The 23,135-nt window shown below is 39.7% G+C and overlaps 2 protein-coding genes and 1 non-coding gene across 10 annotated transcripts in view; 2 read left to right on the forward strand and 1 right to left on the reverse strand.

The window, feature by feature from the left end:
- Nucleotides 1-16,320, reverse strand: hspbap1 (hspb associated protein 1). Of its 8 annotated transcripts, XM_028990763.1 has the most exons (9): nucleotides 15,674-15,799; nucleotides 15,208-15,397; nucleotides 12,151-12,335; nucleotides 10,200-10,336; nucleotides 5,789-5,960; nucleotides 4,085-4,168; nucleotides 3,843-3,953; nucleotides 1,830-2,264; nucleotides 1-57 (listed from the first exon to the last, which is right to left on the reverse strand). In XM_028990763.1, the coding sequence occupies exons 2-8, from the start codon at nucleotides 15,389-15,391 to the stop codon at nucleotides 1,878-1,880; spliced, it is 1,260 nt and encodes a 419-aa protein (XP_028846596.1). In that variant the 5' UTR covers nucleotides 15,392-15,397; nucleotides 15,674-15,799; the 3' UTR covers nucleotides 1-57; nucleotides 1,830-1,877. The 8 variants fall into 8 exon arrangements, with proteins under 8 accessions (XP_028846596.1, XP_028846600.1, XP_028846595.1 ...); XM_028990767.1 differs by lacking the exon at nucleotides 1-57 and having other exon boundaries at nucleotides 1,792-2,264; nucleotides 15,763-16,320; XM_028990762.1 differs by lacking the exon at nucleotides 1-57 and having other exon boundaries at nucleotides 1,792-2,264.
- LOC114797526 (U1 spliceosomal RNA) lies at nucleotides 14,393-14,555 on the forward strand. The gene has a single exon (XR_003750903.1). It is a non-coding gene; the product is annotated as a U1 spliceosomal RNA (small nuclear RNA).
- The window catches only part of slc49a4 (solute carrier family 49 member 4), a 27,945-nt gene continuing 20,745 nt past the window's right edge, over nucleotides 15,936-23,135 (forward strand). The window contains exons 1-2 of the mRNA XM_028990761.1: nucleotides 15,936-16,347; nucleotides 20,466-20,559. Of these exons, the coding sequence (XP_028846594.1) occupies nucleotides 16,044-16,347; nucleotides 20,466-20,559 (398 nt within the window). The 5' untranslated portion in view covers nucleotides 15,936-16,043. The remainder of the gene's footprint in view (nucleotides 16,348-20,465; nucleotides 20,560-23,135) is intronic.

Genomic DNA, 23,135 nt, shown 5'->3' on the forward strand with positions numbered 1-23,135 from the left:
CGTTTCTTGTCCATCTTCCATCTGTGTTAACTTTGCACTCCAGGATCAACAGCCAACCTATATTGTGATATAATGAACTTGGATTAACAATATTATGCATTTGGAAGCACCCGGCCCCCTCGACTTCAGCCCAGCAGCAGTAAACAGGCACACCAAGGACCTCTGTGACACCTTAAATACTGCAGGCTGCAATACTATTTATTTTACAAGGAAATGTCCATCATATTCATCATAAATCTAAGTGCACATGAGAAAAGTTCCCGGGTACATTTTACAGTGAAAAATGTTTTGGTCCAGGAAGGTATTAGTTGATATTTTTACACATTATATTTTACCCGTACCAAGTGAGTTTTCAGCGGTCAAGAGCTTATACATTTTTTGGTGTAAAAGTATGCCATTCATCATTTACATTTACATTTACAGCATTTATCAGACGCCCTTATCAAGAGCGACTTACAATCAGTAGTTACAGGGACCGTCCCCCTGGAGCAACTTAGGGTTAAGTGTCTTGCTCAGGGACACAATGGTAGTAAGTGGGATTTGAACCTGGGTCTTCTGGTTCACAGGCGAGTGTGTTACCCACTAGGCTACTACCACCCCATCAGTCCAATGCACAGGTCATGTGTGAAAATTTCAGACAGGCAACACTTGATACCATTTCTGATAGTTCATAATTTTGGGTGGGCACAGAGATCATCACCATATACAGATTTAAAACGTTTTTTATTTCTGAAAAAATTTCCTGGCTGTAAACCTCGCTGAAGTAAACCCCCTAGAGGCGCAATATGGGTACTGCAGATGCTGAGCAGTATTTTTCGAATAAAGAGATAACAGTGCTGTGTTTTACTTTGTGAGCAGGTTATTAGATGCTGCTCCAACCAGATGATCTCCTGCCATGCCCTCCCTCTGCGGCAAGCAGCAGGTGCACCTCTCAAAAACCGCCTCTGCTTGTTCCATTATTCTGTATTGTTTTGTAGATGTGGAAATGGTTATTGATCTCTGGCAAAACTGCAGACTTATAAATGAATGAAAGTGAAGTGATCATGTCACATGATCAAGTCACATGTGATACACAGCAGCACAGCACACAGTGCACAAAGTGAAATTTGTCCTCTGCATTTAACCCATCACCCTGAGTGAACAGTGGGCGGCCATGACAGGCGCCCGGGGAGCAGTGTGTGGGGGCGGTGCTTTGCTCAGTGGCACCTCAGTGGCACCTTGGCGGATCGGGATTCGAACCGGCAACCTTCTGATTATGGGGCCGCTTCCTTAACCGCTAGGCCACCCCTGCCCCAAATAAATAGGAACAGATCATTATAAATGTGTGGTTGAAGAAGTGTTATGATAGCCTGGTTCATTGTTTCTGGCATTTTCTCATCCGACATAGAGAACGGCTAATAATTTCTTGAAGAAATGCTTTGTGGAATTCATTTGAATCCCATCAGGACCTGTTATAGATTATCAACACTTGCTGGGGTCTAATTTGGGGCTAATTTGTGGGCTGTAGAGATTGTGTTTGGATGGCTGCGGTATTAGCTGCGGCCTCTGATGTATAACACATTCCTGTAGTGGTTATTAATGGTGTATGGATGGGCAGAGGTTACATTTGGTGCTACTTGAATTTCTGCAATATAGGTAATTATATTTCTCTTCTTCCATGACATTCAATGATAGCTAAGCAGAGCACCAATCTATAGAGTAAGCAAGTGAAGAACAATGAATTCACATATCTGGACTCAGCAACTAAATGGGTCACCCATTTCTTTACAGATACAGAATACAGAAACATAATCAACAGATGTTTTCTCTTTATTTCTGTGTCTACTGACTTTGATGGAAAGGTTCTTCACGTCTATTGTAACTTTTTTCACATTCACTCACTCCAGCGGCTCCCTCATCATCTCAGTTCGTCGACGGAGAAGCAGCCTGGTCAGTGTGGTTATGAGCTCTGGGTGCAACAGACTCTCCAGCAGCTCATTGGTGGAGATGGGGGTGGGTGAGGACTGGGCTTCACTTTCAGACCGGCTTCTGGGTGAGACAGGATGGGTCTCTGTCTGACAGAACACAGGAATGAGGTGAGGTCCAAAAGTGACTGAGCCCTCATGGTCCTCTGTCTTTACGTGACCACTGTGGTTCCTCTTCAAATGACCAGAACTGCACTGCTTTGCTGGTGATGGAACCTCAGCAACTCTACGCCTTTTCATACAGGCCTGCAGTGCTAGACTGAGGTACTGCAGGTTCTCACCATGAGAAGTCACTCCATCCTGCAACACAGACACATACCCATCTTTTTTTTTTTTTTTTAAATATACACACACACTTACTGACTTGTTTTCATTTAAGACAATGAATTATTGTGCAGTGCCTGTTGTCCTGTTGTGAGGTCTGCACTCTGCCAAGAGTATAGAGCACAGTGAACTCGGAGCTGCATTCCAGGACAACTGCCAGTCCAAGATTCCTCACAGAGAACTCTGCAAGCCACATTCTAACCACTGATGGGTCTACTAGTCATCATCTTCTGAAGTGTATTCAGCTCCTTTCTTTCCTTGTCTCATGGCAAATCATCACACCTTCAGACCTCATCAGATTGTAAAGGTCCCCTGGCATGAAAATGTTTTTGCTTTTCTATCAGTCTTAGTGGTCCCCTTATACTGAATCGTAAATCTCTTTCCGAAATTCAGTCTTAATGCAGAATTACAGCCACCTTGTTCCAGTCCCACAATGACATTTCCCCAGGACACGCAATCTCCGTGTCTGTAGCTTTAAATGATAATGAGGAGTAGAGAGGCGGGACAAGGAGGAGAAAGGCCTATAGAAGTTGAGGGGACATTCTTTGAAATGACATCAACACCATTCACCAACAACGTTTGGTGCAGACAGGAAGTTGTGTCAGTCTTTTTCCAGAAAAATTCAATGGTTCATCAGAGGAGATGGGGGTATGATAGAACTAATAAAAATACATTTGTGCTCATTTTTAAATGTAATTACCAAGGAACTATAATATTCATGGTAGGGAACCTTTAGTAAAACGTGGCAGGCTGATTGGTTACATGAGTATCCTGGATCAATAGTGAGGGAGATTTAAGCATTTTTTGGGTGGGGACTATTTGACTGGATATGTTTACCTTATTGTAAGCTGCACAGAAATGTTGTTGTGATGAACAATATGCCATCCCAATATGAATAATTACTCAATTAAGAAATATTCAATAACATGAAAACTGTTTTTCAAAGTGGATCAATATATATAGTATGCCAAGCACAGATGTGAGAAGCAACAAGAATTATTGTTACTAATCTGCTAAAATTTAACAAGGTGGATGTTGGACCCTTTTCAGGATACACCCAAAGCAGGACTGAAAGGGTGAAAGGGAAAGTGATTGTCACATTTGTCCTCTGCATTTAACCATCACCCTTGGTGAGTAGTGGCAGCCATGAAAGGTGCCTGTGGAGCAGTGTGTGGGGATGGTGCCTTTATCAAGGGGACCTCAGTGGCACCTTGGCGGTTCAGGACTTGAACCCGCAACATTTTGATTATGAGCCCGGTTCCTTTCTCCCATAGGCCAACACTTTCCCCTAAAGATGTGGGCACACTTAGGAAATCTTGACTTTGACTTTGCAAGCATCAAAGCTCATGCATGTATGATACTGGTGGTTAAGACCAGCACTGGAGAGTTGAGACTGGGCATTTCACATCTTCATGGAAAACAAACATTTTCTTTATTTAAACATGTACCATACTATAATTGTTCTGTGTGCTCAAATGGTCTAAAACCTTCAGTAACATTGCTTATATATTAAGTGATTATATAGTAAGTGATAAGTAATTTTTTTAATTCAACCTCAGTGGGATTCAACCAGTTGTCATTGTTGTCTTGACTGGGTGTGGTCTTCATCGCACAAACAAGGGTCTTTGTGAGAGCTTCTCCGACCCTGGTTTCATCATCAGCTTCCTGAAGGAAAACATAGGACAAGACAGTGACTGTGGCATTCTGGGAGCTTACACAACATCCCAATCAATAAAAATAATCTGTATACCTGATCATCTTCGCTTGATCATAAGGGAACACTTGCAACGGTTTACCTGTTCCATCCAGGAGTTGATGCTGACGGTGACTGGGTCCACTGACTCAACGTAATGCCACCAGTGACGGGGAACAAACAGAACCTAAGACAAGAAGAAAGACCTCAGTAGTAAAATATGTGCATAGATAAACTAAATGTGGTACATTGCCTGATCTGGTTTTATGATTAAACTTTCAGACCACTTAAAGACTAAAGAATGCAGAGTCTGCCAGCTTTGTGCAGTTTCCTCACACTTCCTCAAACTGTCATGCACACTAGCTGGATTGGTGAGTCTAAATTGCCCATAGCTGTGAGTGAATGGTCTTTGCACCCTGTGGTGGGCTGTCTATATATTGAGAGAAGAACCCAAAGATCACTGTGGCTGAGCTCCAGAGATGCAGTCGGGAGATGGGAGAAAGTTGTAGAAAGTCAACCACCAGTCAGGGTTTTATGGCAGAGTGGCCCAACGGAAGCCTCTCCTCAGTGCAAGACACATGAAAGCCCACATGGAGTTTGATTAAAAAAACAAAAAACACCTGAAGGACTCCAAGATGGTGAAAAATAAGATTGGTCTGATGGGATCAAGATATAACTTTTTTTGGCCTTAATTCTGAGTGGTATGTGTGGAGGAAAAAAGGCTCTGCTGTGCAGGCATCACCTGTCCTATACAGTCCCAACAGTGAAGCATGGTGAGAGCAGCATCATGCTGAGGGGGTATTTTGCATACATTTTTCTTCCTCTCATCTCTTAACTGCTTTCCAAGCCAAAATTGAAGTTTGTTCAGAAACTTCCTTTTTCTAGTTTCTATATTGTTATGCATTAACAGTCATATTAATTTGGACAGTAGACAGCATACCAGGTGTTTACAAAATATAACTTTCATAAAAAAGTTTTCTCCTTGTGCATCACAAAAATGTTTGTTTACACTGTCTATCTGGCTGGTAGTAGCCTAGTGGGTTAGACACCTGATAAGTGCCAGGTTCAAACCCCACTTACTACCATTGTATCGCCGAGCAAGACACTTAACCCAGAGTGTCTCCAGGGGGACTGTTCCTGTAACTACGGACTGTAAGACACTCTGGATAAGTGCGTCTGGTAAAATGTATTTGTTAATTTGTAAATTGAAACTAAATAATAAATAAATATGCACTTGCAGACATGCTGGAACCAAATATTTATATCCTTCACATTGAGCACCAGCATTACAACCTTCATAAAAAATCTTCCTCCCAATATGAATATAATTTATTATTGATTGCCATCTACTTTTAATACTATAAACAAATGTCCAGCAATTTAGGACTATTAATTTAACCACATATGGGTATTATTGTAACGGTTTATTGTAATATTTATTATATGATTTATTATATAACAATAACATTATTAAATAATCAAATAAGTAAAAATAACACCGCATATTTTCTTTCTAGGTTTAACAAATTCAACTCTGACAGCCAAAATGAACTGAAATAAGCATTAAACGTCTTAACATGGACAAACATAATCACAACGATTCTGGGGCTTATTTACATTAATATAATTTAGAGAAAATAGCACCAACAAAATTGTCCTCTCTGACCTTCAACCATAATGTGGAGTGTGACTAGATTTGTTTTTAGTTGATGACACACTTTTCACTCTGACTATGGATGCTTCAAAGCTTTTACACTTTCTAGAGCAGTTTGTTAATGTGTTCAGGTATGCATGATGAGTAGGTTACCTGTCCAGGCTGTAAGGTGACCACGTGAGCTCTGGCTTCTCTAAAGCCTGGGAACATGTCCAGGTCTGGCTGCAACACGTTGACCTGGCTGAAGACACTGGACTCTTCATATGGGATGCGGGTGGGATACAGACGCTTGGTGTCCTCAGGGGGGAACAGGTGCCACCGTTTTCTACACACAGAGAGAAGCGTGTTACTCGTGACAATTGTTTAGTATTTATAACTATTGTAACAGAGTGTGAATCCCAGTATTCTGTGTTCATTTACTGTCAATTAACAGCCACTGACAACACATTTTTTCGCCACTGAAGAATGCTGTAAATGTAAATGTAAGAAATTACTGCAAAAAAGAATTTGGCAGATACTGATTGTGCAACTTTTCCTGCTTACAAGATGAGAGAGGTCTGTAATTTTCATCATAGGTATACTTCAACTGTGAGAAACAGAATGTAAAAAATCCAGGATATTACACTGTATGATTTTTAAGAATTTATTTGTTTTATAAAAGTGCAGAAAATAAGTATTTGGACAATAGCAAAAGTTCAGATGGACCACTGAGCTATTTGATTACACATTCGCAATACCTTGAATGAACTGGCACCAACCCAGAGGAAGAAAATTATGATCAAAAAAAGGAGCTCCCTGGAACAATGATAGCATTCATAAACTCAAGCTTGCCACCCGAAGAATGGAGCAGAAATAAATGGCAGAAATCCAAAATGCTTACAGCAATGATTGCCTTGAATGAGAACCTTCATTAATACAGAAAAGCAAAGGGGTCAGCTGAAACAGACTATAAACACTAACTGACGGCAGCAAGAACAACAGCAGACTCAACACAATATCTAGATTAACACCTTTGTGAACTGAGCCTATAATCACTATTTTCACCAGTTTTAACTAGTTCTATTTAAATGCAATTATCTTCATTGTTATCATCATCTAACAGTTCTTTTGCACATGGTGTAAGACAACATTTGGGCCAACAAACCTATAGACGTGAATGTTTCATTTATCCTCATAAATATGTCATTTTAAGGCAGTTAATGCAAGCAAAATGCAATTAGTCATTTCACAAAGCAATAAAAGAAATTGTATTTCTTTTTTTTTTATGTTGTATATTTAGGTCACTAATTGCAATTTTTAGTTTGTCCTCGGTAAGAATGTGAGAAGGTTAGTTTGTTGGGAACATGCGGGAGCCGTTATTGGATCTTATCAATGCATATATAACCACTGGCTATGTCCCCACATTAATTAAAAACAGTTACAAATCCTATAATAAAAAAAGGAAAAAAATTCTAATTACCGCCTAATCTCGAACCTAACATTTATTGGGAAAATCCTAGAAAGCCACATCAAAACAGCACATGAATTTCCTGAAAAAGTACAGCATACACGATGCATTACAGTCAGGTTTTTGACCACACTAGAGTACGGCTCTAATTAGTTACAAATGATCTCAATGGTGAATGTTCAGAAAAAGCAAATATGGAGTACCTCATGTTGTCATCATGGGGTGTTGTGTGTAGAATTCTGAGGAAAAAAATGCATTTGATCTATCTTGGAATAAGGCTGTAACATTACAAAATGTGGAAAAAGAACAAATAGGGTTATCTCTGTAGTATCAACTACCTCTGTTGTGCAGATGACCCGCAACTGTACATATCCAGCAGTCCAGGAGAAGACATTGAAATACAGGGCATCTGGAAAGTATTCACAACTTTTTCCACATTTTGTAATGTTACAGCCTTATTCCAAAATAGATCAAATAATTTTTTTCCTCAGAATTCTATGCACAACACCCCATGATGACAACATGAAAATGTATTTATTAAAAATAAGAAAACTGAGAAATACAACATACAACATACTAAATGTGCGGGGTGCACTGTTGTAGAGGGTAGCTGTGGTTTTGATCAGAGAAACCCTGTGAAATGTAATGAACCCCCTTCAATAATAAATAATCTGTATTGTATCTCTGTATTGATTTGGGTCATCACCTGCCATGGAAGAACGGGATTTAGCCCCAGAGTTTTATATATGTTGTATATGTGGTCACAATCACCTGACAAAAGCGATCAAGAACCAATAAACATTTCATCAAAAAAACATTTAATACATTTATTAACAGCATGTGAATAACTTGAATCAATCACCAAAAGTAATTTACGAGCAGCGAATCATATGGAAAGGATAGGTACAACAGAGCAGAAGATTGTGTTTGCAGAACGATCATTTCTTTTCAATTTTATGGGACATAACAAACCCATCAGGTTTATTAACAAATAACTCAGCTACACACAGATGAGACCTGAGCCACCGGACGCACAACAGCCAGAGGCCAACTCAATTCCCTGCACTAAGACATCAGAACCAAGGTAGGAATCATCAGAAAAGGGGAGACAGGTGTCTAACACACCAGAGTCTCGGAAAATAGTGGTGGGTTTCTGGTCCTCCTTAAACACACTAACATCCTGACAATAAAAATGGCTTATATGTTGAATCTACAGGAAGTGTTCTCCCAACAGAACCGGGTGCAGTTAACAACCCCAAACTTTTCAGCTTCGGGACTTTTCCCGACATGTGCTTACGTTTTAAAACTGGTCAGACTGCAATAAGGTATGGTAGTAGCCTAGTGGGTAACACACTTGCCTATGAACCAGAACACTACAGAGTCAGAGGTTCAAATCCCACTTACTACCATTGTGTCCTTGAGCAAGACACTTAACCCTAAATTGCTCCAGGGGGGGACTGTCCCTGTAACTACTGATTGTAAGTTGCTCTGGATAAGAGCGTCTGATAAATGCCATAAATGTAAATGTAAATAAGGTGACACATTTTGTGGCCCCCCTTGTCACGTCCTTGTCTAGGTGAGTAGAGTAACGTGACATGGATGGGTTTGGGAGACGGTTAGAGAGACTCATGAGGGCTAACAAACAAAAGTGCATTTATAGACAGTGAGGCTACATACAAGTAACCAAAAAAAAAAAACACTCACCACAGACGCCTACCAGAGGGAGGGTGGTATTAGCGGACAATGAACAACATTTACGACATTTATCAGACGCCCTTAACCAGAGGGACTTAAAATCAGTAGTTACAGGGACACCTGGAGCAACTTAAAGTTAGGTGTCTTGCTCAGGGACACAATGGTGGTAATTGGGATTTGAATCTGGGTCTTCTGGTTCATAGCAGAGTGTCTTACCCACCCCAACCTTAACTGAACAACAAACTAGCACACAGGGAACAAATTCTATACAGCAACCCATACAGTTGTTGAAAGTGTTGTAGTCAAGACCACCTAAACTGAGACCAAGACATTGCTGAGACTTGAGGGCACAGAGACGAAGGCAAGGCCAAGACCGGGGCTAGAATCAACATCACATTACTCAGATCAACTGAATTTAAAAACTCAAAAATGTCAAAATGGAGAGGCCTGATGGAAAATAATATTATCAGAAACAATTTTATCAGACCTCATCAAGGGAAAGAGATCGGATGTACCAGAAATATGTTTATATTAAGGCTCTTATACCAGGGACAGAGGCCTCAGGTTATTTAATGATCCCTTGCTTTGAATTGAAGACAATGGACATTCAGTCCTCAAATGTTAACTGACACTGTTAAAAACATTTTCTTCTAGCAAATTCATCAACTAAACAAAAGTAGTGTACAAAGTACCATTAACATGAAAAACAGTATTCTATGCGCACAAGTTATTTAAAATAATTTACTTTAAATTCATTTACATTTCTAAAATTATTTCTGCTCTTGCACATAGACACAGGATTCTGATGAGCCATTTTCTGTGCATATTGAAATACAAGTTCAAACAGATACCATTAATATGAGTAACAGAAGAACTTTTTAAAGTCACAGGGCAGTGAGGATCATACTTCTAACTTGTTTGTAGGTGCTAAAAACTTATTTTCTATAAATTAACTATAAAAAAAAACATACAATGAGATTGCACATACAAGAGTCACATATTGAATATCTCATATTTCTGCCACCATATCAATGGCCACCAGTGTCAATGAAATTTTTTTATTTTTTGTCAATAACCCTTTATGACTTGACAGAAATGAGACACAACATAAATGCTGGTCACGATTACTATAATGAAATATACCACATAATATGTTAAATATATAATGAAATATACCACGTAATTACATTTTTACAATGTAATATTGTTGACAGGTAAAAATGAAAACATTTATTAGAAAATAAAAATTATAGTCACTCAATTCCCGTATTACTTAGATTTCAGAATGCTGGTGGTGGGTTAATTGATGCCTGGGTGAAAAAGATGAAGCATTATTCATGTATTCAGTTTCAGGGAAAGCTACTCAGAACATAAAAAATAATGCTGATAATCTGAAGGTAAAATGGAAATGGCCCTTTTTACCTGCCCTGAACCTGCAATATCAGATTACACCCATAGGAGTCCATGTGGCAGGGGGTATTGGCTCCTTCTGTGCCCAGCCACAGTGTACTGGCTGCCCCATTGATTCCTGGGTATCCAAAGTCCGACCATACAACATCCTGTAAAAGAGAAAGAGGGGTGAACTACTTTACAAAAACATAGCACTTTTTTATTTTCAAAGGCAGATCTTTCCACCCATTTTAAGTTGTTTAAGAGACATTGGGCTTTAATTATCAGATCAGTCCATCTTATGGAAGATTTAAAGCACAAATATTCAAATGGCAAAGCAATATTCAATCAGAGAAAGCTTTTAGCAATTCAATATCCAATCTGATCATGTAATTTGATATTACATTTTGCAACTGGCAATTCAATGTGCAAAGTGCTGATGTAATCCTTAGTTACATTCCATTTTTCCATGGGTTTATTCAAATGGCAATTAATTTTGCAAATGCCAATTCAATGTCTAAAGTGACTATGAAAACCTTTATTGATTAATATTGATTTTTTTTAAAAATCACAAAATAGAATCTGGGAATCCTGGAAAGAGAAATATAGAGAAATTCCTAAAATGTTATATAATCAATCACATCCACTTTCGGTAGAATTGCCCAGATATTGTTTTATCTGGTATCCGGTTATGATACATGTTGATGTATCTGTAAAAAGTTTATTATACAACTTCCTGCTGCAGTGACTTTGCTATGGACACTTTTTCCTTTAAAAAAAAAAGTTACATTTAAATGTACTTATCAAATTACATACCGCAATATATACAGTGTATAATCTATGTTCAAATTTATATCACAATTAATTTTATGCCATATCGCATAGCCCTACGGTGAAGCCCAGACACGGCTAGGGGAGTCGCTTATTACATCAACAGTCTCCATTGCTGGCAAATCTTTGATTTTATAAAAAAAAAATAATAATAATAATTCATGAGATCTGGGCTATGTCCAATATATTTTTTTATTATTTGCCTGTATTTCTGTCTAGACACTGGGTCTAAAGCCACACAATAAAGACTCTGCAATGTATTCTCCATTTTTATTTCCTGCCCTCCATTAAATATCATGGGTCATCATCACCATGTGACTGAAGCTATTTAGCAGCACAGTTTTTCTCTCCGCCACTTGCTCGCTCTCATCTACATTTTTACATTTACAGCCCTTATCCAGAGCGACTAACAATCAGTAGTTACAGGGACAGTCCCCCTGGAGCAACTAACGGTTAAGTGTCTTGCTCAGGCACCCAATGGCAGTAAGTGGGGTTTGAATCTGGGTATTCTGATTCATAGGTGAGTGTGTTACCCACTAGGCTACTACCATCCTCCTCTCCTGTCACTCTCTGAGTGCAATGATGAGCATGGGACGTCAAGAAGATGTCCCCAACCACACCACTCCCTCATGTTATTGGACAAAAGTGTCCTCATATTGCTGCCCGTGTGACTCAGGGTAGAAAATACACAGAAAGTTTGAAATGAGAAGACACCAGTAAGAAATAGTGCCCTGTTTCGGCAATGTAATGCATAGTGTAAAGTGTAACATGAAACAGGACAAGTTCAATTTACCCGCAGATATCACAGTACAGCACTACGTTAGGTTTATTATTACGATTATAACCCATGTTAAATCCAACTTTATTCTAATGTAACATTGTGACCACTCTGACTCACTTTAGTGTTTACAGTTAGTCACACAAGGTACAGTATCTACTGTTTCTTCATGATAATATTGTTTTGTTATGGTTGCTGTTGCTGAGCAACATCCTTCAGATATTAGCTTGTCAAAATGTTAAATTATATTTAAAGAGATGTGAAGTGCACATGGATTTGGCACACTGATTCGTCACATGGATTCTAGAGCATTTCATGCCCCTCTTAATAAGGGAAATCTTAAAAATGACCAAACTAGTTCACTCATATACTGACCTTAAACATGTCTTCGTTATCCTTGAAAAGGAATGCGATGTACTTGTAGTCTGCATAGGCCCAGTAGTCTGAGATCAGATAGTCACAAAAGGGTCCAGTACAAGTGCCTTTCTGCCCACTGGTCCAGCAGAGGAACTCCTTGAGGTTGGCATCCACATATGAACACTGGGTTTCAAATAGGGGAGCTGTGAAAATATATACAAACTGAACCTGAAAAAAGAGCAAGAGATATCCAGAATGCTGCAAAAAACAATCAATTACAGACAAAGCATGAGGCTATTCAGAGTACACCACTACAGCTAGGATGATGTTCTCTCACACAAACTTGGCCAATCAAAAAGGTGTCCAACCAGTCTGGTTGTCCTCACAATAGAGAACATCCACTTTTAACCTGCACTGGGCTTATAAAGAAAAGTGTAAAATATCATTTTGATATTCCGAATTTAGTTGGGATGCACTGATGTTTCACACTGGATAAATGAGTGGTGGTGGGTTGGTGGGTAGGAATCATAAAAATCAGTCAGAATGAATATGCTATTTAAATTAATAATAATAAAAAAATGCACATGTGTGAATAGCCCTCAAAAGAATGCGCCAAAAAAAACCTAAAGGAGTGAATTTGGGTTACACATACACAACTGCAGTCATGTGATTCCTCAGCATGAGGAGGAGACACAAGCACCTGGTTATATGAGATTTTGCAGGACATGTTGCATGTTAGTGTTAGCTACAATGGGGAAAAAAATACTTTTGATACGTTTCATATGTTTTTACACAAAGAATGGAGAGAGCTGTAAATTTAATCGTAGCTACACATTAACAATCATAGACAGTAACTAAAATATTTAATACAGAAAATGACTCACTATGGACCCTCTATAATTATATTTCATTTTGCATGTGCCCTCCTATCCTCCACTCGTTACCTGTATAAAACACCTAAAAATCAATCAGACTCCAACCTCTCCACTATGGGCAAGACTAGAGCTGTCACAGGGACAAACCTGTAGACCTGCACAAGGCTTGGATGGACTACCAAGACAGCTTGGCGACAAGCAACCACTGTTGGTGCAATTATTAGAAAGGGGAAGAAATTTAAGATGGCTGTCAAGCTCACTCCATGCAAGACGCTCATGGAGTGTCAATGATCATAAGAACGACGAGGAATCAGCCCAGAACTACTCACAAGGACCTGGTTGAGGACCACAGTAACAAAGCGTGATGGCCGCATTGACCGTCATTCTAAATGTATTGATTTGTTAATTAATTCGTTAATTTTTTTTATGTGTGCGGTAGCTGCACTCGGGCCCCTCCTCAGTTTGTTTTGGGTTGCCCGTGTGACGTCCCATCCTGAGCCGAAGCACACAGCTGATGAGGATGAGCGAAGGGAGAAAACGTTTGAACCCTGAGAGCTGTAACTGTCGGTTTGTTTAGAGTTTATCTGCTTTGAAACTTTGTCACATTAACATCCCTTCCTGTTCCATTTTACATCCTCCTTCCTTCGGCTGCTCACAAGTAACAGTGCACAGATGAGACTGAACTAGAACTTTTGGGTATGAACTCCACTTGTTGTGTCCAATCAGTACAATCCCAAGAACACATCCCAACTGTGATGATTGGGATTACAAATATAAAAATATGATTAAAAATATAGATCTCTCCATTCTTTGTAAGTAGGAAAACTATGTATCAAGTATTTATTTTTCAAACTGTATATGAACAGCCAATCCCAACCAGACAGACAGACAGAACGGGCATATTTTTTTCAAATCTATGTGTGGTGGATCTACTAAAAGCCAGTTTATGTACTTTAAGTGGAGCAACTGACAAGATTTTTATAGGAAAGGATTAGGTGTGAAAGATGAATTCACCCCGTTTTGATAGCAGGCCCCAACTACATTTACACTTACATTTACGGCATTTATCAGACGCTCTTATCCAGAGTGACTTACAATCAGTAGTTACAGGGACAGTCCCCCTGGAGACACTCAGGGTTAAGTGTCTTGCTCAGGGACACAATGGTAGTAAGTGGGATTTGAACCCAGGTCTTCTGATTCATAGGCGAGTGTGTTAACCACTAGGCTACTACCACCCTTAGTGATTTTTATTATTTTTTTTTTTTACTTCTGAGACACAGGGTTATTCACAGGATAGTATAAGAGTATTGCTTCTATAAAGTTGCATGATTGAATTTATGCCAATCAAAGATGAGTGACAAAAAGTAATAATGAAATAATGTTTGATACTTACCTGGCAGGGGAGATACCGTGATGAAGAAGGTGGTTCACCCAGGGCGAGGCTTAGCCATTGCAATCTGGCTGTGCTGACCCTGCGAATTCCCCAAATGTGAGAATCTTGACTGCATAAATTCTGGTAGTGGGGGACTGCATTCGCGCTCTCCCCTGATTTGCGGCAGTGGTGGCCTAGCGGTTAAGGAATCAGAAAGTTGGCTGTTCGAATCTTGATCCGGCAAGGTGCCACTGAGGTGCCCCTGAGCAAAGCACCGTTCCCACACACTGCTACCCGGGCGCCTGTCATGGCTGCAGGGTATCACAATTACAATCACTTCACTTTTTCTTCACTTAATAATGAGATTTTTTCAAATTAGTTTGGTTGCTTTAATACATAACAACTAAACTAAAACAAATACATTGGGTTTGATATTGGCCAAAGTTTTAATTTGGGCAGTGGTGGCCTAGCGGGTAATCTGAAGGTTGCAGATTCCAATCCTGAGTCGCCAAGGTGCCACTGAGCGAAGCACCGTCCCCACACACTTCTCCCCAAGGTGCCTTTCAGGGCTGCCCATGGCTCACCAAGGGTGATGGGTTAAAAGGACACATTTAGTTCTGTCACCGTGTGCTGTGCTGCAGTGTTTCACAACGACAATCACTTAACTTTCAATTTAAAAATCTGTAGTGCATACTCTTGAGAGGGGTAAAATGTTTCAGAGGAGACTGATAAGAATGTGTCATTGTCTTCAGTTCTCCACCTAAATCTGCTGAGCCCAGTAGAGCTCAGATTTTCCTCCACGTCTTCCAACCTGTGAGAAAAACTTACACGTGTCTGTCTGTCTTCTCCCCATTCGAAAGCGGAGAGTCCTGTCTCCCAGAAACAGCCGCAGGTTATCTGCTGTCCAGCTGAGCCCCGGCCAGTCCCCTGTCATGTCCAGAAACACTGCTGGCTGCTGGAGGGACTCAACAATCCCACGGGCCTCTTCAGGGCTGAAGGGTTTACAAGACATGACGTCCTGGGGAAAAATGGGACACTGACGTCAACGTCAGATTGCATTTATAAGTAAAATGTGTTTTGCAAGCATTTTCTCAGTGTGTCTAGTTGTTTCATACTGAGAGCTGAAACAGTTACATAGAGACATGGACCATGCTGAACTCCTCAGCATTAACTTTCGCTCAGTTCGCGCTCATTAGCATGCTAACCCAGGCAAACTTACTACATTTGTTGAAAGTTTTCTACTGGTTTATTCAGGCTTATTTTTCATAACTGTAATAAATCTTCTAAGAGTCACCTTAAACAAAATACACCAAGAAAGCGAAGAATCCCAGATTCTCTTTACCGCGTAAGTGTTTCGAACTCCAAGCCCTAGCGTAAACAAACCTCACGTGAACACGTTTCTTCTGAATGAAGGCAGAGGATGAAACAGCGCCATTTTGGCTCGGTTGTTGTGTCTTTGAGTCCGCTTCCCCGTTAAGAAAAGGAGCCATAATGGTGGACAAAGCGTCACAGTTTCACATGCGTGTCGTCATTTCCCACTAATCGAGAGACATGCGCAGTGCTATTTCAGTTGAGGTAATGTCAGCGGTTGTTGTTGTTGGACCGGAGCGGAGGTGTTTTAGAATTCGCCGACTCGGACTGCAACAGGCGTTTTAACTCCATCAATGGGGGCCACCGAGAGCACAGAGAGCACCGAGAGCGAACGGGAGCCGCTGCTGGGCCCCACTCAGTCGGAGCCGAGCATCCAGCCAGTCTACAGCAGGGTGTACGGCCGGAGGTGGCTGGTGTTGACGCTCTTCTCGCTGCTGGGCTTCATGCAGGGCATGGTGTGGAACAGCTGGGGTCCCATCCAGAACTCCGCTAAGCGGGCCTTCGAGTTCTCCTCCACCGACATCGCGCTGCTGGTGCTGTGGGGCCCGGTGGGCTTCTGTCCGTGGCTGCTCTTCATGTGGCTGATGGATAAAAAAGGTAGGAGGACGGACACGCTGGAGAACGCCATCTAACGCACGTTTAATAATGTTTTTATAAAATGTACCAAATAAGATATCCTTAATATTACATGTATACAATTTAAAAGTTTTACATTCAAATGTGTATTATTCTAAATGAATGTCACCTTAAAATTATTATTTATTTCTTCTATCCAAAAGGTCTTCTTTATTGTCTTAAAATAATTGTTTTTATGTGCTTTGAATGGGTCATACTGAATATTTAAAGATGTCTGGTGTATATGAGGAGGGTGTCCTTGTGGGGCAGACAGAGAGACCCGGTTCCCCCGGGTGAGTTCAAGTATTTGAAAGACAGGTCAGGTCATTACTGCGCCCCACTTGATGCAACAGCAGCACTTCCTGTTGATCACATGACAGTCAGCTGAGTTTAAGGTGTTGTGTGGTGCCATCTCTCATGTGCCAGTGTAGTGGATTCACAAAAGAACAAGAAATTGTAACAGGAAGCCGTGGCCTATTGCAATAAAATACTCATGATTTTACCAATTTTTACTCTTTTACCGATTTTACTCTTTACCAATTGTTTAATGTGTGTTGATTATGATTAATTAGCAAATCAGGGTATTGGTGTGCATGATATGATAAATATGAAGGCAAATACGTAATTTATAAAGTTGCGATAAAAGGTTTCAAATGAGCTGTGAAATATTTCAATTTGGGCAACGATGCACAATGTCCTCCACAATTATTGGAAAACTATTGAATAATATTTAATTTTATTTCTTAAATATTATCACAGTTATGTGGGCTGTTGGTGTAGCTACATTTCTACATAATTCTAATTTACTTATTGTAATTAGATATTGAGAAAGTGGAAAGTGAAGTAATTGTCAATGTGAAACACTGCAGCACAGCACACGGTGCACACAACAAAATGTGTCCTCCTTATTTAACCCCTCACCCTTGCTGAGCAGTGGGCACCATGACAGGCGCCAGGTAGCAGTGTGTGGGGACGGTGCTTTGCGTGTCAGATCTCGAACCGTCGGCAACCTTCTGATCACTGGGCCTGTTCCTTAACCGCTAGGCCACCACTAGGCCAAACTGATTCAACAAGGGCCATACCTTTGGCTGGCTATTCCATTTAAGGTTCCTTTTGTCTAATCTAGCGATAATGATAAACTGAAAACACTTATTTTGATAATTGATTGGTTAGTTTGTTGGTTTGTCAATTTATTTATTGTCAATTTATTTTAAAAAATTATATTGGAAGCGTGACTGACATTGCAAATTACTTTCTTTGAACCAAACAATTTTCTATCTTTCAAACTACACTGGCTTCTGGTCCAGCCAGAAGAGTTCTTCCATTGATGAGTACAACATGTACACCAGCTCTGGTTTTTCCGTGCATGCCTCAAACACAGTATATTGTACATATGACATAGGGCTAAAAAAGATATATTGAAATTGAAGTGAAATCACGATTTTCCCCACACTCTGCTCCATTAGTTAATGTCAGGGTTGATGTGGGTTGGTGCATGAGCAAACATTCTGGGTTAGCTGGAGACAGTCAACGAGCAAATCAAAAACAGAGATCTGTACCTTGTTATGCTAATGAAATAACTAATGAAATAATCATAAAATGAAGGGGTAAAATTATTATGAAATGTTTGGAATTATTTATTGTACAATAATTAGCATATGTGTGGCAACGTGTGCTGGATTAATAGGTCAAAATAAATTTTAATTATTGTATGGTCAAAATGTGCCAAAAATATGAAGCGAGACACTTAACCCCGAGTGTCTCCAGGGTGACTATCCCTGTCTCCACTGATTGTCAGTTGTTCCGGACAAGCGAATCTGACGCGTCATAAAAATGTACAGTACATATCTGGTAATATGTGGCATAGTAATTCATGATATTCTACTAAAAATTGATGTAAAAAATTGACCTAAAATTAATTGCTTTAAACAAAATTGACATTAGAGTCTCAATAATGTACTGTACTTTTACTTTTGATACTTAATTACATTTGAAGGCAAATACTTCTGTACTTTTACTCAAGTAGAAATTAAAATGGAGGACTTTTACTTGGGGTAAAATTCTTCCCTGGAAATCTCTACCTTTACTCAAGTACATAGTTTGTGTACTTCGTCCACCACTACTGAATCCCACCTATTTCAACTTTGACCATGCATGCACTTAACCATTGCGCATGCACTTGCCCGCTGGGCATGAGGATGCACGTGCCCGTGTCCAATCATGTAAAAAGTGATATCAAAAATAAAAAAGTTCTCAAAAAGTTATTTAAGTAATCTTGTAAACATTTATTTAAATGTCTTTACCAACTTTTTCTCACTGCAGACTTTGCCATTACTCCGCCCCTTTCTCATTTGCCTTTGGACACAAACCTCAATGTTTGACACAAACCTCATGTTTCATGCTTCCCGTCATTGGCCAGCAAGTATTTGACTGACTGTTCCATGTCCCAGACGTTGTTCAGTGCTAGGAGTGTGAGTTTTGTGGATGAAGGCACATGATCTTGATTAATAAATGATCAAATTATTAATCAATTATGTTGACTCTGCTTGAGGTGTTTTCTGTAGGCTTGTCACAATACTGAAATTTCAAACTTGATACCCATATTAAGTATTGTATTTGATACCGAGGAGAGTACAGGAACTTTTTTTATTTATTTAATAAACCAGGAATATGTTTAATGAAGTCAGATAATATAACCACCAAATAAACTACCAAGAAAGCCCAACAATACAATAAAAACCATATAAATCTAAAACCTAATAAATAGGAAAAGGGCATTAATATTGTTAAATAAATAAAATATTTTAAACTTGTGCAAATATTCAGTTTTCTTCTGAGCCTGCTCAGTCTACTGTATGTTTAAGACATTGCAATAGTGCATGGGAACCACATTACACTTCTTTTTTTTTTTCTCATCAGAAACATGATAGTGACAACTTTGAAAGAGTTCCTGCAAACAGGCTTGTCCACTAGTCTACTGTTAGTTTCCGTAAACCGGCAGATGGAAAAAATAATAATTTATATCGATATAATGCTAATTGATATCAAACTTAATACAAAATTTTAATATTGATTTGTATATGAGTAATTTTTTGACACATTAGTCATCTGCACTATCTATGCATTATGTTACAGAGCATGGAGCTGATTTTCACTGGACACCTTGACCAGTTTATGCTTACACAGTCCCATAAAGCACAAACTGTGGTGCCCATTGTACTCTGACATCTTCCTATTTGCACAATTTTTTTTACATTTTTCAGTTAGACTAGCTCATCTTTTTGATTAAACAACAACTGGGAGCCTCTACTCTCCACATGAACAAGTGAACTTTGGTCACACATGACCCTCTCATTGGTTTGCCGGTTTTACTTGGACTGCTTTTGGCAGGTCCTGGCCAGTGCAGATGGGAACATCCCACAAGAACTGCCAGGAAAGTGGATGTAAGAATCTCACACTCAAGGCCACACCAGGGGTGTAGGGCTCCCTGTGAAGCAGTCCACTGCTCTATATGGTCAGGGTCAAAATCACAATCATGATATCAGTCAGGTAAATCACATCTAGATTTTTCACTCAACCCTCAACCGACCAGTGGCTCCCACCCCATTTTTGGGGAGACTGTCCAACTAATTGAAAGGACTACATATTTACTGATGTGCTGTGCACACCCTCTGCAAGGTATGGGTCAGTACTGCTGATGTTGCTCAGGTTAAACTGCTGCTGGCCTGGTCCCTGCATGGTTTTCTGATGCTGTTTGTGATCTTCCTGCTTGTCCTCTTTTGTAGCTTAAACATTAACAATTTCTTGCTATCTGGAATGTTGGCCTTTTTGTACCTAAACATTAAAAAAAAAAGTAAGGTAAGTAACTTGTATGTATGTATATCACTGTCCACCATGGCTTGTGGTAGCCACAATATTAATACATTTTGTGTTTCGTAGGAAAACATTCTACATTTCTGCCTGGGTTTGACACACCCGACACACCAAGTTGTAGGAGAATGCTGCCCTTGTAATTAAGAAGCAACTGACTATAAACCCCACACCATCATCTAATTGTTTGGTACTTAGAACTGACCAGGTTCTATTCTGGTGTGTTGCAGGTCTACGGTCGTCTCTTCTGCTGGCCACTTTCTTCATGGTGCTTGGCTCTGGCCTGCGCTCCCTTCCCATCACCTCCTTGCAGGTCAGGCGCTGGTAAGAATGTCCCCAAAAAAATCTTTACTCGTTCTTCCCTCCAACCTCCCTCAGTTTCACAGTGGATCTGGAGACACCATGGCTGAAAATGCATAAGAGAGCAGAAATATCATATTGTATGTAGAAGTTTACATAATGTGGTAACAGACTATTTTTTCGATGTGTGTGCTTCTCCGGAAACTCAGCAGGAATTAATTGTCAAATTAGATTAGGGGATACAAGAGCTATATTTAAATGCTTCAGATCACCTGTCTTCTGTTCTTACTGCCTGTTTCTTGTAGTTGTCCAGTCTTAAATTAATCACAGGAACAAAGCACAATTCTGACAGTCCTCTCAGATGTGTAGTCCCCAGTGAAACACAACAGGATCAGTGTAGGAATTTTCAGAGTAAGTTATCTGGAATTCTTTTAAAATCAGATACCCTGCCACTAATTGTGCTTAATAAAGAGCTCCATTCTAATGTAAGACCCAAGATAAGATAGGATAAGATGGACTTTTATTAGTCCAACAAGTGGGACATTTACATTGTCACGGCAGGAAGTAGACAGTACAAGATAAGAGTAGCAAAAGACAATAGCGGTTAATAATAATTCTGTGAACACCATTTACTTTTTGAATGCTCTGCAAAAGCACAGTGGTTTTAACACATGACGTCTTGATGTCTTATAAAATAACTTTTATTTCCCTTGATGATGTTGAAGCTGTGAACCTTATGTGTTTATGATGTGCACTTTATTTTTTAGAACGTTTGTATATAAAAGTTACTGTATATAAATGTTACTGTATAACAGATGGCCTACATTACATAACCTCATAAAAGGGTCATGCACAATAGGTACACTGCAGGTAATGTTAGATGTTACCACTGGTGTGATTATTTTCTTGGCTTTTGGTCTGCCTGATACTACATCTTGAAACTTTTGGTATTACATGCCACAGCACCACATTCTGTTTAGTATTACATATTATATAAGCCAAGTGGGTGGATGAACAGTAGATGTGTTGAATTTAATCGCATAATCGATGCATTGCGATGCAAACATGGTTGATATTGCATTGATGCAGTGCAGAACATAATCGATTACATCATAATGAAGTTGCTTGGTGATTTTGTTTTGGTAATTCTCGGTAACAGTAGTGCCGGTAGTGACTGTGGCCTCCTGATCTGAGTACAGTGCTGCTCCGGGTTGGTGTTTGACCTGACGCCACGGATGTCTGAACCAGGAATTTTTCTGGAGTTGAGGAGTCAGGGGAGTGTGGACTGAACATAGACCTTTTTTGTTCATAGTAGCAAATCAAAGTGTCCACACCGGTGTATGAGATCTTAACTCTTGTGTTTGAAAACATCATGTGACCATGTAGGGATTTTATGGGATTCATTTTAATGTATCAATATCGAGGCATTGATAATTGTAACTAGTGAAGGTTCACACCTCTAATCATAAGTGGATCTATTCCTTGAGGATAGAAAGACTATGTTTCAAAATTACCCGTTAAACACTAATATTCAGTAACATTTAATAAATAGGGTGTATTCTGGATGTAGTTATACTGTTGTAAAATCAAGATTATTTGTCTGTCATTATTATAATTTTCCAGATAAGTAGAACTAGACCAGCAGATTGTTTCAAAATCATTACTCCATTTAACCAACCTGTTAAACTTATTGCCCATAATTCTCTTTAAATGACACAAATCAGCAGAAATGTAGTAGTACAGATACAGCAGTTTTTTTTTTTTTTTTTTTTACAGGCGACAACCTTTTAGTGTTCTTCCTGTGGCTTAGTCATCAGATCAATCCATCCAGATTTAATCCATAAACTGGCAGAATTTACGCTTTCTGCACTGTGTGGCCTGAAGATTGAATCTGGCAGCTGTTAAAAAAAGCCTACATGCATCATGTCCCTGTCACTATATCTGATTGGCTTGGCACAGATGCACATTAAAAAGACTCCCACAAATCAATGGCAAGAAATTCCTCTGCCAGCAGGGGGCAGTGCCCAATCTTTTTTGCATTTTCCCAGTACAAGGCATGATTGGTAATGTTCTATCATTTATGTCATCTGTCACTAAAAAAGTTTAAATTAAGGAAAGACTACTCTACCCTGGCGAGAACTAAGTACCCACCCAGGCCTGTCATACCCAAATTTAGTGTCGCAGTTTCCCCTGGAGGCATGTTTTTTTTAACCTCACTTCTGTGGAACCATATGTGTGATTTACCGTTCTCATCTACCCTTCTTCCTGAACATATCAGCATATCAACTGTCCAGGTGTATCCAGTCTTCCATATCCTCCCTCTCTCCTCCGTTTCCCACCATTCACTACGCTCTCAGTAGCAGATGTACACAGAACATGTCCGTGAGTGTTGTTCCAGGCGGCCCTGATTAGAAACGCAGGTAATTGCCCTCTCGAATCAGACAGGATTGTGCTTCAGACCACAAATGTATGCAAATACGATGCATTGTCCCAACTGCTTAAAGAGCGTCACCAAGGATGGTCATCACTTCTGCATTATGTGGCCATGGCAACCATTTTGCTGTAGTACCTGGGGCGTCAAAGAGGCTGCTAGAGAATCT

The sequence above is a fragment of the Denticeps clupeoides genome, chromosome 9, assembly GCF_900700375.1.
Source record: "Denticeps clupeoides chromosome 9, fDenClu1.1, whole genome shotgun sequence".
Classification (NCBI taxonomy): Eukaryota; Metazoa; Chordata; class Actinopteri; order Clupeiformes; family Denticipitidae; genus Denticeps; species Denticeps clupeoides.

Bases quoted from the DNA above. Each gene is read 5' to 3' on its own strand.
- hspbap1 (XM_028990763.1), bottom strand. From the start codon at position 15,391: ATGTCTTGTAAACCCTTCAGCCCTGAAGAGGCCCGTGGGATTGTTGAG. The intron at 12,336-15,207 runs GTAAGTTTTTCT...ATATTTTCACAG, and splicing joins GAGAAGACAGACAGACACGT to CTCCCCTATTTGAAACCCAG. The intron at 4,169-5,788 runs GTAACCTACTCA...TTCTTGTCTTAG, and splicing joins TCACCTTACAGCCTGGACAG to GTTCTGTTTGTTCCCCGTCA.